The sequence below is a fragment of the Tachypleus tridentatus genome, chromosome 13 (genome assembly GCF_004210375.1).
Source record: "Tachypleus tridentatus isolate NWPU-2018 chromosome 13, ASM421037v1, whole genome shotgun sequence".
Taxonomy (NCBI): domain Eukaryota; kingdom Metazoa; phylum Arthropoda; class Merostomata; order Xiphosura; family Limulidae; genus Tachypleus; species Tachypleus tridentatus.
The window spans coordinates 86,772,153-86,785,620 of NC_134837.1; the positions used below are offsets into that span (position 1 = coordinate 86,772,153).

The 13,468-nt window shown below is 33.2% G+C and overlaps 1 protein-coding gene across 5 annotated transcripts in view; it reads left to right on the top strand.

The window, feature by feature from the left end:
* The window catches only part of LOC143237833 (thyroid hormone receptor beta-like), a 55,049-nt gene extending 42,898 nt beyond the window's left edge, over positions 1-12,151 (top strand). For all 5 annotated transcript variants that reach the window (XM_076477478.1, XM_076477479.1, XM_076477480.1 and 2 more), the window contains one exon: positions 7,354-12,151. In XM_076477478.1, the coding sequence (XP_076333593.1) occupies positions 7,354-8,711 (1,358 nt within the window). In that variant the 3' untranslated portion in view covers positions 8,712-12,151. The remainder of the gene's footprint in view (positions 1-7,353) is intronic.
* The last annotated feature ends 1,317 nt before the right edge of the window (positions 12,152-13,468 follow it).

Consider the following 13,468-nt stretch of genomic DNA (forward strand, 5'->3'; position numbering starts at 1 on the left):
CCGTGTAAGAGCAGTATAGTCGAAGAGATTATTCAAACTTCAGATGTAAATTAAATGTTTGGAATATGTTTCGCTAGCTAAACAATTAGTAGTTACTAACAGCTCGCTTCAACAATGTGAGATATTACATAAGATTGTCCCAATTTCCTAAGTGAGTTAAGGTTTTAAACAATCGTAGTGTTTCTAATACTGTTTATGTAAAGTTACCATAAAATTAAATGTTTGCTTTTTTATTGTTGACATTTATACGTACATATAACAAATGACAATCGAATACATCAGCTTCGACATTACTGAAAATAATTCCAAGTAATTTCAATCTCACAAGTTTGTTCACTGTGGAAGACTTAGTACCTTAAGCGCACGTAGTTAAATAATTTCGTTGCTACATCTGTGTGGTTGTATATGGTAACGATTGTTTTGAATGAGTAAAGTTGATACTGTACATGGTGGAACTGATTGAAATGGCTATAGAATGAAATTAGAGATACAATTTAGTAACTTACGATGATTTTAGTGTAAAAATGTTTTGTTAAAAAACTACTTATTTATGACATTGTAAAGATAGAAATTCATGAGTATTTTAATGTGGAAAGTAGGCACAAGAAATGATACTAACATTGTCATTAAATTGCTTGTTTTACAAACGTAATGAACTTATAGTTACAATACTCAAGTCAGTCCCTATATATATACAACATTATTTCCTGTGATCGTTCAGCGCTGGCAAACCACGATAGGGGACAGTGACTTGAAGATTTTGGTTCGTCAATCTTAGCTGCCTAGTGATCTCCGAATTCATCAGCTGTGCTTTGTCATTGTATAGAAGGTTAAATCTAGGCAAAATTGTTAAATCTTGCTCTTTGTTATCAACTCACAATCTCAGAATTTCTAGCATATCACGATAAAGGAACGCTGAAATACTCGTCTTATTGGTTAGTTTTCTAACATATATGTCTCAATAATTTAACTGTGTGACACGCAGACTACAGCTATTTAGTCAGTTATGAAAACGTGTGGGTTAGGTTTCTGTGATTTTGAAAAGTCATGTCGATTGTTGCTTTGTAAATCTCTTTGTAAGACAATAAACTTAAACGTCTGTTACATCGGTACATGTATAAGAGGAAATCAGTTTATTCTTTATTTTTGGAAGCACGATATAGTTATTTTTGTTTGTTTCTTTGATAATAACAAAGTTAAACTAATACGTACAGACATACCTAAAATTATATGAAGTATTAAGGAAATGAAAGACTATAATTTTTATAATCTACATATCGTATAGTTTCAAGAAATAATATTCAAAGTCCAGATAAACTGTTATCAGTAACAGATATAATAACAAAAAGGTATAATAGCGAGAATATTAATACTTCACAAAGTGAAATGTAATATCAAGGCGCTTCGCTTCATCTAGCGAACGAAGACAATACTTTTAAGATTTTTTGTTTGTTTGTTGTCCTTATCAGTCATTGGAATTGGCATTCTGGATCTGAACGGCACCTTATGTGCACGTAAACTAAACGGCCAGGTCAAAGACATCTAGTGTTCAGGTATAACTGTCCCTAATTTTACAGTACTGAACAGAAGGAATATAGTCTGTCAATCAACAGCATCCTGAGCTACAAGTCTTTTTTTTCAGCTCTTTGAACTAAATAACCTGATTGGCTGTAACATTCGAAAACACGCTTACAGATGAATGTGCTGAGCGAGTTCAGGTCATCACTTATCGAACCCTGGGCCCTTCGAATCGCATCCTATAATGCTAACTTGTAGACCAAGTGTGGCAACCTGAACCATAAAGTGTTTAACGCATATTTTTTTTATATAATTCATTACGCTTAATGAAGATAATATTACATACTGCCTGTGATATTTATGTTTCTCCATTGTTTCTTTCTTCTTTCAAACGCTCTTCAATCGGCCGTCATTCTTTCAAATCGCTGCCAATTGACTTGAAACTTTGTAGGATTATACCTTGGTTTAATACACCCAGATAACACTATGTAACAAAATTTTTACTTTTTCTCGTGTCTGGACAGAAAATGTTATTTCCCAATTGCTTATGCCTAAAATAAATAGAAAAGACCTATTTTTCTCTTCAAACTTTGCTTTTGTAACCTGGAAGCGTATAACGAAAACATGATGGGAGACTATATATGGGGTCTAATATCTGAAAGTGATTTACATTACAGTTGCAAATCTCGAAAAACTACTCACTTCTAAACATTTTTGTATAACTTTAGTGTAAATACATGTAAATATCGATTCGTATGTTGTTTTATTCAGACCTTATTAAATGAAAATATACAAATTTGCTCATTTTTACATAGAAAATAGGTTAATTTATAAATTTTATTATCCAGGTTACAAAAGCAAAGTTTGAAGGGAATAATGGTCATTTTCTGTACTTTTACAACATGAGCAATTAAGAAATAACATATACTACCCAGGAATAAATTTTGTGTGACATAGTGTAAATTGTCTTTTTTTTTTATTTGAACTTTTCTAAGGATTTTGTTGTGTCAAAAGTTTGGCAATCCAAAAATTATATTTTGGGCTCATGTGCAGTCATATTTACAGCAACTAAGATAAAAAAGTACACAGATATAAATTTTACTGTGCCCAACACTTTGATTTAATACAATTAGGTCTTGTCTGTTTTTAGGGATCAGAGTTTACGTAAAACAACAACATAATTTTGAGGTTGTTGGGTAATTACTCGACCATTTTACTTGGATTTCGTACAAAGATACTTTTTACACGTCCCACATACGTAATACAAAACTAACTGATGTCATAATTTTTGGTCATTTTAAAGGAGTAAAAATGTTAAATAAGCCCATCATTTATTTAGCCTTGCTTTGACCAATTTATATGGAATTTGCTGCAATGATATTCTTTACAAGTCTTAAAGAGAAATATAAACAATTATGGAATTTTTAAACAAGGAACACACATTTTGAGATTTTCGTGTTCAACACATGTATATGTCAACTGGCTTACGTGGGATTTGATACAAAGATTTGATTGTTTATTTTTTAATTTCGCGCAAAGCTACACAAAGGAAGGCACATACTTAACACCACCCACCGCCAACTCTTGTGCTACTCTTTTACTAACGAATAGTGAGATTATCCATCACATTATAACGCTCCCATGGCTGAAAGGGTGAGCATGTTTGGTGTGACGGGAATTCGAATTCGCAGCCCTTGGAATATGAATAGAGTGCCTTAACCACTTGACCATGTCGGGCCGATAAAAAGATACCTTCTTGTATGTCCCAAACAGTGATATAGACAGTTTATTTTTCTGGTATCAAAACATGTCCACTTTTCAATATTGTTTGTTTGTTTGTTTTTGGAATTTCGCACAAAGCTACTCGAGGACTATCTAGGCTAGCCCTCCCTAATTTAGCAGTGTAAGACTAGAGGGAAGGCAGCTAGTCATCACCACCCACCGCCAACTCTTGGGCTACTCTTTTGCCAACGAATAGTGGGATGGACCGTCACATTATACGCCCCCATGGCTGGGAGGGCGAGCATGTTTAGCGCGACGCGGGCACGAACCCGCTACCCTCGGATTACGAGTCGCACGCCTTACGCGCTTGGCCATGCCAGGCCCCTTTTCAATATTAACATGATATATGATACCATAGATGTGTTTAGAGTGATTGGTTATTCCTGTTTAGAAACAATAAGCTATTGTCATAAATGAAAATTATCTGAAATTTCTGTGCAATAGCCTCTCGTAATGAATAACTGAGCATCATACACACCTCTTGATACACGAACTGTTGTACATTCTCATGCTTTATATTAAGAATCTCGAAGTTTACTTATGGTTACTTGAAGCAATAGATAAAATATGCCTATACTCAATATTCGAGCATCATATCTGTGCCTAAACCATAGTCACCCGATAAAACAATGGTAGGTTTACGGACTTACATCACTAAATACCATTGGCCAATACCCCGCAGTAAGCGCAGTACAGTGTGACTTTGTTCTTAAATAACCAATTAACCAATCACTCAGAACTTCGTAATAGTTGTATGTACAGTTTAAACGCCTATTTGTTTGATCAAAAACTACCAAACGCTTCAATCCATTTTAGAGCTGGCAATGATTTCTATGGGAATAAAAATGTTTGTTTGTTTTACTGATTTTTTTTTTGCAGAGCTATTCAAGGGCTATTTGCGCTGGCTATTTCTATATTTGAAGTAATATATTAAAGTTAACTAGTGAACACCAACCACTGTCAACTCATGGGTACTATTTTAGAAACGAAGTAGGATTGACCATCACATAATAACGCCAGCTGAAGTGGAGGGGAGAGCATGTTCGATTAAGGGATCCGAACCGACAACTCGCAGCTTGCGAATCGAATTCCCTAACTTCCGAGTCATGAGACCTCGGAATTAAAATAGTTGATAAATGTTGGACAACAACTCAAACCATAAGTAAAAATGCTGGTAATTGTTGTTGACGTTTGGAAACTAATCTCTTATTGTTATGAATACATAGAGTATTACCACTTTTGAACTGTACTTTTATGCATATATATTTTAAACAAATTATTCCAAGTTTGCAAAGAAACAGAATTAATTAAAAATAAGTATGAATTTTGAACAGAAATTGAATTTTGAATTGAAATTCTCTGTGCCGTTGATTTATTTGAGGAAGATTTTACGCAATTGTAACCTTATAGTGTTGGAAATAATACCAGCATATTAAATGAGTTAATTTAATATGCAGTTTTATTTACATTGACTGTGTGAACTACAATACACGGTATATACTTTGTTATAACACAATGTGTGAATTACAAGACACGGCACGTAGTTTAATATAACAGGTTCTTTGTTTATTTATTAATTCCGCTCACATCTCCACGGGAGCTATCTGAACTAACTTCCCCTAAGTAGCAGTGTAATACTAGGGAGAAGGCAGCTAGTTATCGCCACCCACCGCCAACTCTTGGACTCCTTTTTCACCAAGAAATAGTGGAACTGACCGTACATTATAACGCCCCCCGGCTGAAAGGGGGAGCATGTTTGTATGATGGGTATTCGAATTCCGCGACCCTCAGATTGGAAGTCTAAGGCGTTAACTACCTGCCCATACCAGGCCCACAGAATGTGTGAAGTACAAGATACGAGAAAGATAGTTTCTTATTACAAAGTGTGTAAATTACAAGACTCAATATAAAAAGTTCGTTATAACAGAGTGTGAAAATTTTGAAACGGTATATAGTGTTTTGTTACGTAGTGTGTGAACTACAAGATACCACTAGTCTGAAAATAGCACTCATATAGTAAAGCTTGCAGTATTTATTATATAATCAACGTAAGCACCAGCGTTGCAACTCAACAGTAGATAAGCCTCTGAACGCAGCATTTAGACAATGGGCATTTTGAAGATGTTAACTCATCTATTGTCAACATAAAACCATCTCGCATAAAAGAAAGAATGCGACTGAATGTTCCCAGACTCAACTAAGAATAGCAACGTTAGCCTGTGATAATCGAGTGGCAATAAAAATATTTTAGAGCCTTTATAAAAATTCTTTCTAGTGATAATACATTGAAAGCTTTAGATATGGTATCACCAGTTTTGAGGCTTTCTCAGATAATTTCTGTGCGTTACGAAACGTATTGCATGAAGTCCCATTAGTTGTTCCCACCTTTAGCATTGGCTTTTACAAATATATTTTACATGGTTGTAGAAGTGCTTGATTTATTCGCGTCTGTTTGCTTGTTGGATTTTTTCTAATTACGAAAACAATGGGATCATTTTCACGCTTTTACTTTGATGTGGAACACAATTATTTTTTTATTTCCACAATATGCGTTTACTTCACAAGTTTTATAACGATGTTTGATAACTAATAATATTGAATTTTGTTTTTTTCTTTTTGAGAAACATTGGTTACTATAAATTTTTAGTTTCTACTTACAATCGTGTAGGCTAATTTCATTCATTATCTCCTAATTATTATACAATTCAAATTTCTTCCACTCTTTCATGTAACCTGATCGATTCCTATTTTGACTTTTGATTTTAACCTCATAATAAGCCTAATTATCCTTATTTCTCTAACACAGTCTCGGTTATTTGCCTTCATTTTCTTGGACGTGTCTTAGTAGTTTCTAGTTATTTTCTTTTTCTATTTAATATTTTTAGGTCAAATTTCAGTTATACTCAGTACAGTTGATAAGAGTTTTTACATCTTACTTTAAACATTATGTTGATTAGATGTTTTTCTCCACTCTATACTCTAAGTGTACTCTTGATTACATGAAGTGAATTTCCGGATAAACTACTTTACTTTATTAACATACTCCTATTATACTTGGCCTAAGTATAGAACAATAATATTTTTATTTAAAAAGATAAACCGTTGTATAATTTAATGTGAATGGTTAGCTGTGTGTTTATCGCTCAGACAATAAAAATATTTACGACATATTAAACATAGATACAACAACAGTGGCCACATTTCTCTTATTTCAATGGGGATGATACAAGTTTTGAAAACAAGCAGTGTGGTTTAGTTAGGTACCAGATACTCAAAGTGCTACAAAGAAATCTAATGCTTTAATAGCGCCCTCTGTAGATTTCCCGTCTATACTTAGCACACATCTACTGCCTGAGGCTGTTATACATTATGCGACACCCTAATTTAGAATTTCTGACCAAAGGGATGGAACTAGAGCCTATACAGTAATGAGATTAACTGTTACAATTAAAATGTCTCATGGGATAAAGTACCGAGTGTGGTCAGTGGCACATCTCAGCCAATTATCCACCTTCTTATTCGTAGCCTGTCACGCCACTCCACCTGTTAAAATTAAATATTATGTTGAATATATTTAATAAAACGTTACTTTCTGTTTTGGCTATTAATTTTACATTAAATTGCTCCTACTTTTGATTCAAACTAAATATTTCTTTCTTGAATTTGGCAATTATTCTAAGAATTTCTACCATGCTAAATATTTGGTACTTTGAATTCGAAATGTTTTTATGTTCTATGTATATAACTTCTACGTTAAATACAGATTTTTGCTGTTTATTTTCTTTAATTTGGCTGACTTGTATCAAGCAAATCAGAACTTTATATTTTTAAGTGTAGGTAATAAGGAGATGGAATATAAAACATATTTTTGTACCATGTTCTAAAAGTTGTTCGAGTTCTAAAGTAAGTAGTATAAATAGCATCATGTGTTATTCGTGAGCCGATTATTTTTCATTTCAAAATTTCTTTATCATTTTTGTTTTACTTTATCTATTTATAGTCAATGGCAGAGCTTTGTATTATACTGCTTGATCCCTTCCTTTTTATTATCAGGAATGAGTCTGCCTTCTAATGGCAGCAGCATTAGGTTACCTGCAGAAGATGCGAGTCGTTCGTTCAGTAAACAACAGAAAGTGTGTGGAGTGTGCGGGGACCGGGCCAAAAGCTACCATTTTGGTGGGATCTCTTGTGATAGCTGCAAAGCCTTTTTCCGACGTTCCGTTCAGAACGAAGGATACAAGAACTTTCACTGCCCTTACGAAGGAAAGTGTGAGATTACTCTCAGTTCCAGAAAATGTTGCCAATACTGTAGGTTTCAGAAATGTGTGTCCATTGGAATGGAGAAAGGTTGGGTGATGACGGAGGAGGAGAGACTGCATCTATTACGTAGTCGAATGGAGAGGAAACAGAGACAAGGCGCGAGCGAATCAGATAAACCCCCACAGAAAGTGAATATATCTGACTATGATCCAGACATTAACGACGTTGGAAAATATCTGACTGAAAATGATGTGAGAAGTATAGAGACTTTGATTAATGCGTATGAAATTAGTTACCATACTATTTCTTTCAGTGAGAAACTAACGCCTCACACAAGTGAGAGAAGTCGGACAGAAATTCTGGACATGTTTTTTACGGTTATAAAACAGTTTTCTCACTTTGCTCAGAATCTTGAGTGTTTCTCCTACATTCCACAACGAGATCAGGAGGTACTGCTACGTAGCGGTGTCATGGAAATGTGTTTTCTTCGTGGCGCTTACGTATTCGATGAAAAGCGTGGCTGTTGGCCAGAGCGAAAGAAGATATTGTACAAGGATGCACCTTCGTTAAAAGCCGAGGACATCAAGAAGCTGGTATCGCCCGCATTATACGAGAAACACATGAAATTCATTGCAGGAATTAAAGAACTGGATCCCGATGAACCAACAGTCATGTTACTTCTTGTAATAGTTCTTCTGTCTCCAGATCGTTCCAATTTGGTGAACGTCGACTTAGTTACCAATCAACAGGAGAAATACTACATTCTTTTAAAGAACTATATGCTCTGGCGCTACGGACCTGACCACACAGCTGCTCTCTACCCTAAGCTCTTTCTGAAGCTCCCAGATCTGCGTGAGTTGAACGATGCCCACACTGACTACCACTTGAAACTGGACGAGGACGAAATGGAAGAAATTCAGCAACAGCTCTCCAGTCTTCGATTAGATTCGTCCAGCGATTCTTGCACATCAACAGAACATAGCGGAGCGGGAAGACATTGGAGCATCAGAAGAGACCTCGTAATGGAACTCAGATCTTCTTCACCATTGGACTTCGAGGAAGAGTCCAGCTCCAGTGAAGGTTCTGATAGGTTTGCTATATCTAGGTTCAAGTATGTTGGTGAACGAGGAGCCGAAGAGCCACAGTTATAAAAAAAGTACAGCTGAAGAATTTTGTAAGAGTCTAGATGACTAGATAAGATTGATACGCTAGATAAAAGATGTGTAGTTTTCTTTTCTTTTTTTGATGAAAAAGGCATCTTTCTAAACGTTTTCACTGATCTGTCTCATATAAATGCATTCGCAGTGCCAAGAAAAATATCTTCCTTGTTCAAAGTGAGGTACTTTATCAATAGTTGTAGCTTGCTTGCTTGTTAATTTTAATGTAAATATTATTAAATCACCATTTGTACATACACTTGACGCCTGTCATCAAGCAAAGTAGTAATGAATAGAACATGAATTTGTTCCCCGAGGGAACAAACATTAACCCATGTTTCAAGAAAATAGAAGCTTCTTAACCAAGTTTTTACTTCTCATAGCATAGTCTTTAGCCGAGTTAAAAAAAAAAAAGATTTTGTTTGGAATTAAGCACATAGCAACTAAAGGGCAAGGATAAAGATACACAATGGCCTATCTGAGCTGTGCCCACCATAGGTATTGAAACCTGTGCTATAGGGCCGCAGACACTGAAGTGCATTCAAGGAATAAACCTAGTTATTTAAAGTAATTAAAACCTTTTTGTTTTTTGAATATAAATTGTCCATAAACCGAAAATTTTCAACACAATCGTAAAAATCTTTGGGGGTCAATCCAACTATGATTATATAAAAAAAGTCAAAACAAGAAAATATACATTTTTCAATATCTTTTTTTTATAATTGTCTAAGTCATGTCTTCATTAATATATCTTATTAGTTAATTGAAAATTTTAATATTTATGCATTCTGTTTTATTCTGCACATACTTTGAGATAACTATCAAAGAAGAAAATGATATGTCACTCAGTCGAATAAATAGTTTAAAAATTATGTGTTTCTCAAAATAGTTATTCTATAAGATATAATTCTCAGTAACATAGTTTCATTTAAAATGAAGTTGATGTGTACAGCATTGTACCAAATACTACATTAATAAGTTTTGGTAATACGTCAAAAGAAACACGTTGTGAAAAATTACGAATCTAATTTATTATTTGAAGCAGTTTACGGTTCATCTGATTAACTGATTAACAACAACGAAAACAACAATAAACAATTTTCAGCTTTAACTTTTAATTTTAAGCATTTCGTAATCGAAGGGCTGAGATGAAGAATGATAGAAAAAATATTATTATTTCCTATTACATGATAACTATTTTTCTTATTCTAGATTCCTCTTTGAAGAGGTAAAATTCTTCGACCTTTAAATTTTTAAGCTCTTCCTAATAGTTTTAATTTATCAAGTTTTTTATGCAATCTATTTGGTCGAAGTTCCCTGGTTGGTCAGCGATAAACTTAAGGAATTAAAGCAGTGGTCAAAGTGCAGATAATCATTTTGTAGCTTTGCTCTAAGAATCTAACCGTTTATGTCTAATAAAATTCATGTATAAGCAGACATGGTTGTTACAAACTTAAATAAATTTCGTGCTTAGTTTCCAGTTTACTTTCATATTTATTGTAGGTTAAAATCTAAGAAAAGATCCAATCTACATTTCTAGTCTAAGTAATTTAGTAAATTAAATATAACCTGCGGGCGCTATCGAATACATTTCATATAAAAATGCTATTTTTTGATATTTGTATCATTGTTGTTGGAATAAACGTCATATATTCATAAATATGTAGCAGACGAATGTAATGTTTCGAGGCATTATTGCATATCAAATTGTTTCAGTTTAGAAACAAATCACGAATATTTTATATGCCTTAATTTCAAGAAATTAAACGACGTTTCGTAGGACATACTTCCACTGTGTACTTTTCAGACAATCGACCTAACAATGAAGCTAACTAGGGAAGTTAATTCTTAATACAAAACGAAAGAACATTGCGTTTAGTTGCCGATGAGAAAAGCATACTTGTTTTCAAAAAGAAGTGTAATTTTATTACCCACGAATACAAGAATAAAGTGTCACACATCTGTGTACATGAGACAATTCAGTGAGGACGTCTAGTAAAGACCTTTAATATGGTATTTTAAAGATAGCCTAACGATCTCATTAAGCACTATGGTAAACTGTGATGCCCACATTTATTATTAATGATGTGTAATATTTGTTATATGTATTATTCGTTTGTAGTTTGTTCTTGATTTGTTTTCTTTTACTATAATGTTTATATAACAGGTATTACTGGATGAAGGAACGTCAAACCTGAAGGTACGGTGTAAGCTTATAGATGTTTCAGCATCATATGTGTCATATTACATGTATACTTTTTTATTCAGGGGTTAGAGGGTTTTAAATTAAGGAATCGTGGCTCCTATAAAAACTAATTTAGGTTCAATAAATTACTTTAAAAATACTAAACTGATTTTCAGGCCTATTCTAACGGGAAATTAAATTCAATTTGAAAACTCTTATGTATATAATTTACCTTAGACTAACTTTGAAAAGAATTGTATTCGTACGATTTTTGCAGATATCACTGAACTTGACAAAAAAATGAAACATTTTGTTCTCCTGTGCGGAGATATATTTGCTCTTTACGTTTCATTTATTTGAAAGGCATCAGTCCCATTTCCCCACAACTGGAAATACAAGGACCCTCGAAATACCTTCTGACCCTGTGTATCAATTCATATCTCGTGAATAAATAAAACAGATTCGGCAATCTGTGCGAAACGTCTAGCTTTTCTTAGTTATTTCTTTTAAAGAAGGGAAGACGTTGAAGGCTACTATGATAATACCTTTTTATTTTATACCTGTTTAGAAGTATTTTACTACTAATTTAAAAGACGTGCAAAGTGCAATAGATGCAAGGAGATTTACGTGTTTCGGAGGTATTGAAGTTTCAGACGAAGCTTCATATAAATGGAGAAATTCAGAATGCATTTTTATCACGATAAACTGATTCTATCAGTTTAAACATGCCATTTTCATTTTCAACCACTTTCCATGATCTCAGTTATGATATATGATAGTATATCGTTATAATGGCTTAAATGTGCTTACAGTGACGTCACTTCCTTCAGAATTGTTGAAATTATATATAAATATTAATAAATTATCATAAGATCGAAGCTTTTCTTATGTTTATGAATTTATTAGTCTAATTTCTGTTCAAAGATTAAATGCATTTTGGAGGAGAACGTTGTGTATCAGATATTGTAGCAATTTTAAACGTGTTTTTCACATGATATTTTGTTAGAAGAGTAAATTTAATTTGTATTTTTCCCTGTGTGGTATAGAGCTCTTTAATACAACCATTTAGCTACTTGGTACCGGTGAATGAGTGGAAATTTCGCATATAACTTATAATTGTTCCAACTTAACAGGTTTATTGTCTTAGTATAGTATATTATATTTCTGTAGTCTTAGTCTGAGGGAAATTTTGTATTTATTTAAACGGACGCAAAAATAAAGAAAGCGATTTCTTTTATTAATCTTAAAATAATGTGTTCATTCTTTAGCTTTGTGATTTCTGTCTGAAAGCATGTTTCCAAAAAATACGAATGAAAACATAAGATAAACAGATAGTTTTATTTAAGATAAATTTGTCATGATACGAATAACACATTTTTTGGCATCGGTGGAATAGCTTCAAGTCTCATTTTAATTTAGAAAATCACTATAAACTTGACAGACTACAATAACGATACTGTAAAAATCAGAAATCCATTATCGAAATGCTTATATATACGTAACTAGCAAATATGAAACACCAACCAAATTCGATTTAAATTCAATGTCTAAGAGTGTATATGTCTTTTTATAACAAAGCCACATCAGGCTCTATGCCTTGTCTACCGAAGGATATCGAACCCTTGATTCTAGCTTTATAAATCCATAGACTTTAGCTGCCTTATCAGGAAACTAATGTTTAAGGAAAGAAAACGTAAGAACCTATACTAAACCTTTGAAAAATAAAATCCATACGAGAGCAAACCATATTTTTTTCCAGTTAAAAGGAGACTAGTAAAAAATTAAATAAATTGTAATTGATACTCTCCTTCACAAGTTACACTCCTATACTACACTTGTATTTCATATTATTTTAGACTAAGTATATGTGTATAGCACATGAGAAGATATGACATATTTTCATAAGTTTCAATGAATAACATCTCATATTCAATTAACAATTTTTCGGTTAAATTCAACTAACAATGTTGTAGTTTATTCATATCAAATTTTAAAAGACTATTTTCTTACTATAGCTACTTATAATTTTTCAGTACCTTGCCTCGATTACATTCCCTACTTAACTAATAGTTTACCTGTTTCCCAGTTACACAGACGACTGTTAACTAGCTTTATATAACTATCAATACAGCGCATACTTAATTAATGTTGTTAATATTACTTACATATAGAACCAGATTCTGCTACAATTATATGGATTCCTATTAACTTTCACGGTTTTACAATATGTATGCACTACAATTACACAGACGGTTATCTACATAACGTCTATACATATTACGTATACTCTTCTTCCCAGGGAAAAAATCAATATAAAAAACTCCAACAAAACATATATATATATTTGGCTTTATTTATACACTGTTGGTCAAAATCCTTAGGCCAGTAAACATAAAGAAAAAATATGCACTTTGCGTTGTTAGACTCAACCACTTATTTGAGTAGAGCTTCCAAATACAACAATAAGAAAAGGGGAAAAAAAAAACCTTTTAGCATTTGATAGGGAAAATGTGAACACTATGAAATTAGCCTAAATACTAGCTGGTCAAAAGTTTAAGACCATACC